The sequence below is a fragment of the Chiloscyllium plagiosum genome, chromosome 22 (genome assembly GCF_004010195.1).
Source record: "Chiloscyllium plagiosum isolate BGI_BamShark_2017 chromosome 22, ASM401019v2, whole genome shotgun sequence".
In the NCBI taxonomy this organism is placed as follows: domain Eukaryota; kingdom Metazoa; phylum Chordata; class Chondrichthyes; order Orectolobiformes; family Hemiscylliidae; genus Chiloscyllium; species Chiloscyllium plagiosum.
Genome location: NC_057731.1, coordinates 59,235,775 through 59,239,494, shown reverse-complemented (window position 1 = coordinate 59,239,494; position 3,720 = coordinate 59,235,775). Strand labels below are relative to the sequence as shown.

Genomic DNA, 3,720 nt, shown 5'->3' with positions numbered 1-3,720 from the left:
TCTTACTCTCGTCATTCTTTCATTCCTTAAATACCTATAGAAAGCCTTAGGGTTTACCCAGATCCTATCCGCCAATAACTTCTCATGTCTCCTCCTGGCTCTTCTGAGCTCTCTCTTTAGATCTTTCCTGGTACCTTGTAATTACTCTCGTCATTCTTTCATTCCTTAAATACCTATAGAAAGCCTTAGGGTTTACCCAGATCCTATCCGCCAATAACTTCTCATGTCTCCTCCTGGCTCTTCTGAGCTCTCTCTTTAGATCTTTCCTGGGTACCTTGTAACCCTCAAGCGCCCTAACTGAGCCTTCACATCTCACCCTAACATAAGCCGCCTTCTTCCTCTTGACCAGAGATTCCAGTTCCTTCGTAAACCACGACTCCCGCGCTGTACAGCTACCTCCCTGCCTGACAGGTACATACTTATCTAGGACACACAGGAGCTTTTCCTTGAAGAAGCTCCACATTTCTAATGTGCCCTTCCCCATCCTATGCTTTCTAAATTTTGCCTAATCGCAACGTAATTGCCTTTCCCCCAGCTGTAACTCCTACCCAGTGATATACACCTATCCCTTTCTATTACTAAAGTAAACATAATAGAATTGTTATCGCCTACTTCCAAGTCTAACACCAAATCTAATGTGGCTTCGCCCCTTGTTGGCCTGACTACATACTGTGTCTGGAAGCCCTCCTGCACACACTGGACAAAAACCGACCCATCTATAGTACTCGTGCTATAGTGTTCCAGTCAATATTTGGAAAGTTGAAGTCTCCCATGACAACTACCCTGTCTCTCTCACTCCTATCGAGAATCATCTTTGCTATCCTTTCCTCTACATCTTTGGAACTATTCGGAGGCCTATAGAAGACTCCCAACAGGGTGACCACTCCTTTCCTGTTTCTAACTTCAGCCCATCTTACCTCAGTTGACGAGTCCCCAAACATCCTTTCTGCAACTGCAATTCTGTCCTTGACTAACAATGCCACACGTCCCCCTCTTTTACCATCTTCTCTGTTCTTACTGAAACATCTAAATCCTGGAACCTGCAACAACCATTCCTGTCCCTGCTCTATCCTTGTCTCCGAAATGGCCACAACATCGAAGTCCCAGGTACCAACCCATGCTGCTAGTTCACCCACCTTATTCCAGATGCTCCTGGCGTTGACCAACTTCTTGCTTGCTGGTGCCATCTTGCGTCCCTGAAACTTGATTTTGGACCTCCCTACTCTCAACCTTTTCTATACTCGAACTACAATTTTGGTTCCCATCCCCCTGCTGGATTAGTTTAAACCCACCCCAATAGCCTTAGCGAATTTCCCCCCCAGGATATTGGTACCCCTGTGGTTCAGATGAAGCCCATCCTGCTTGTAGAGGTCCCACCTACCCCAGAAAGAGCCCCAATTATCCAAGAATCCAAACCCTACCTCCTGCACCATCCTTGTAGCCCCTCTCTCCTTATTCCTCGCCTCACTAGCACATGGCACGGGCAACAAACCAGAGACAACAACTCTGTTCGTCCTAGCTCTAAGTTTCCATCCTAGCTCCCTGAGTTTCTGCCTTAAATCCCTATCTCTCTTTCTACCTATGTCGTTGGTGCCTATGTGGACAAGCTAGGACTGTTTTCTTTAGAGCGTAGAAGACTGAGGGGGGGGATCTTATAGAAGTGTATAAGATCATGAGAGGCATGGATAGGGTGAATGCACTCAATCTTTTTCCCAGGGTTAGGAACTGGAAGAGTAGAGGGCATCAGTTTAAGGTTAGAGAGGAAAGAGTAAAAGGGAACCTGAGGGACAAATTTTTACACAGTTAGGAGTATGGGATGAGCTGCCAGTGGAAGTGGTTAAAGTGGGTATATTAACAACATTTAATAGACATTTGGACAAATACATGGATAGGAAAGGTTTAGATGGATAAGGGGTTAGCATGGATGGACATTTTGGCTGGCATAGACTAGTTCGGTCTGATGGGCCCATCTCCATGTTGTAGGACTCTATGTACTCCTCAGTTCTGACACTCTACACCCCTCTCCAACTTGTGTCCTGTCCCCCTACACATCCCCTCCTCCCCAACCACAAATCCCTCTCCTAGTCTTTCATTCCCAACAACTTCCTCTGTTATTACCCCTTCTCCCTGTCTGGTCCCATCCTGTCATCACAGATCTTAAGAATCCTGCTTTTTGTTTATTGGGATGTGGGTAAGTCTGGAATGGAGCTGGAAAGTTTTGTGGTTTTGCACTTGGAGCATGTTGTTAACTGCATTTGCATTGTACCTTCAGTCTGTGCTGCTGGTTTGGTTTACTCTTCACCCTTTCTGTTTTATTGTCATACAGAATGTAGACATTTCAAGACCTCCTGAGGAAGCCCTTCTAACCGTCCCTGCTCACCAATGAGACTTGCTGCCTCTCCTTTCACCACTGCAGCCCTAACTGGGGGACAGCCCTCAGCTTCTAACCTCATGATGCAACTTGAGATTTTATTTCAAATCCTTAAATAATACTGGAAAGAAATGTTTTTACTTCTGGCTGTTCTATGAATTGTTTGTACATTAAATGCTACAGTACGCAAAATATTTTGGGGTAACAGTGCAATGAAATTTTGATTGAAGATTATCAAATCCAGTTTTAACCAGTGCTGCACCGATCTGCCTGACCCAAGTGGACTGTAACCGATGTCTGCAACCTGAATAACTTTCAGTAGATCTGTGATTGTACATGTATTCATCATCTATTGGACTGTTTACTTCTGAGAGTTTACACTGTGTTCTTTCAAAGCCACAATACTTTATAGTGACTGATCAGCATGAGAAAGTGAGCAGCCACCATTTGGGGAAACATTAAGAATTTCAAAACTGTTTACATGTATTAACTCTTTTTGCATTTGGCATGTTTGTTTTAACCTGGTATTGAGATTAATTTAACCTCACCCCTACTGTAAAAGCAGTGTAGCTAAGTATGTGACTCAAAGCTGGATAATGAAATGTACTTGATCTAATTTAAGAGGATACTTACTATGCAGATGGTAAGTGGTAACTCATTATTGTGAAGTGAATCCTAGCAAGTGAAATGTAGTCTTAAATGGGCAGGGACTAAGTTAGTGAAATACCTTTTCTACAGTATAGCTGGCATTGATTCAGAAGAAGTTGCTTCAAAGTGATTGATTACTGTGTAAATTTGCTCTCATTTCAGATTGGCAATGTTTTAAGTTTCGCTGAGCAATTTTGCTTGGAATAAATAATTTTAATTATGTAAAAGTTACAGAGATGTATAGAATATTCAAACTGCAAATGATCAAAAAATAGTTAACAATTTTTATTTATCACTGTACTGGTTTCTAAATCTGTGCTGCTTCACTTAAAGGTGATTTTAATTACATTTTGTAGCATTTAAATGTAAATTCTTTGTATCCAATACATTCTTGTCCGTCTGTAGTCGTGTTAATGTGCATTCAGGTACTTTTAATCTGTCTATTCAACGGAATATGTGCCTCTGAATAGTAACCTCCTGTAAATATTACATGGAGAAAGTGAGGACTGCAGATACAGGCCAGTTAGTCTGACTTCGGTGGTAGGCAAAGTAATGGAAAGGGTACTGAGGGATAGGATTTATGAGTATCTGGAAAGACACTGCTTGATTAGGGACAGCCAGCACGGATTTGTGAAGGGTAGGTCTTGCCTTACAAGTCTGATTGAATTCTTCGAGGAGGTGACCAAGCATGAGGATGAGGG

The 3,720-nt window shown here is 42.7% G+C and overlaps 1 protein-coding gene across 5 annotated transcripts in view; it reads left to right on the top strand.

The window, feature by feature from the left end:
- The window catches only part of LOC122561370 (6-phosphofructo-2-kinase/fructose-2,6-bisphosphatase 4-like), a 177,705-nt gene extending 174,286 nt beyond the window's left edge, over positions 1-3,419 (top strand). For all 5 annotated transcript variants that reach the window (XM_043713128.1, XM_043713130.1, XM_043713131.1 and 2 more), the window contains one exon: positions 2,327-3,419. In XM_043713128.1, the coding sequence (XP_043569063.1) occupies positions 2,327-2,386 (60 nt within the window). In that variant the 3' untranslated portion in view covers positions 2,387-3,419. The remainder of the gene's footprint in view (positions 1-2,326) is intronic.
- The last annotated feature ends 301 nt before the right edge of the window (positions 3,420-3,720 follow it).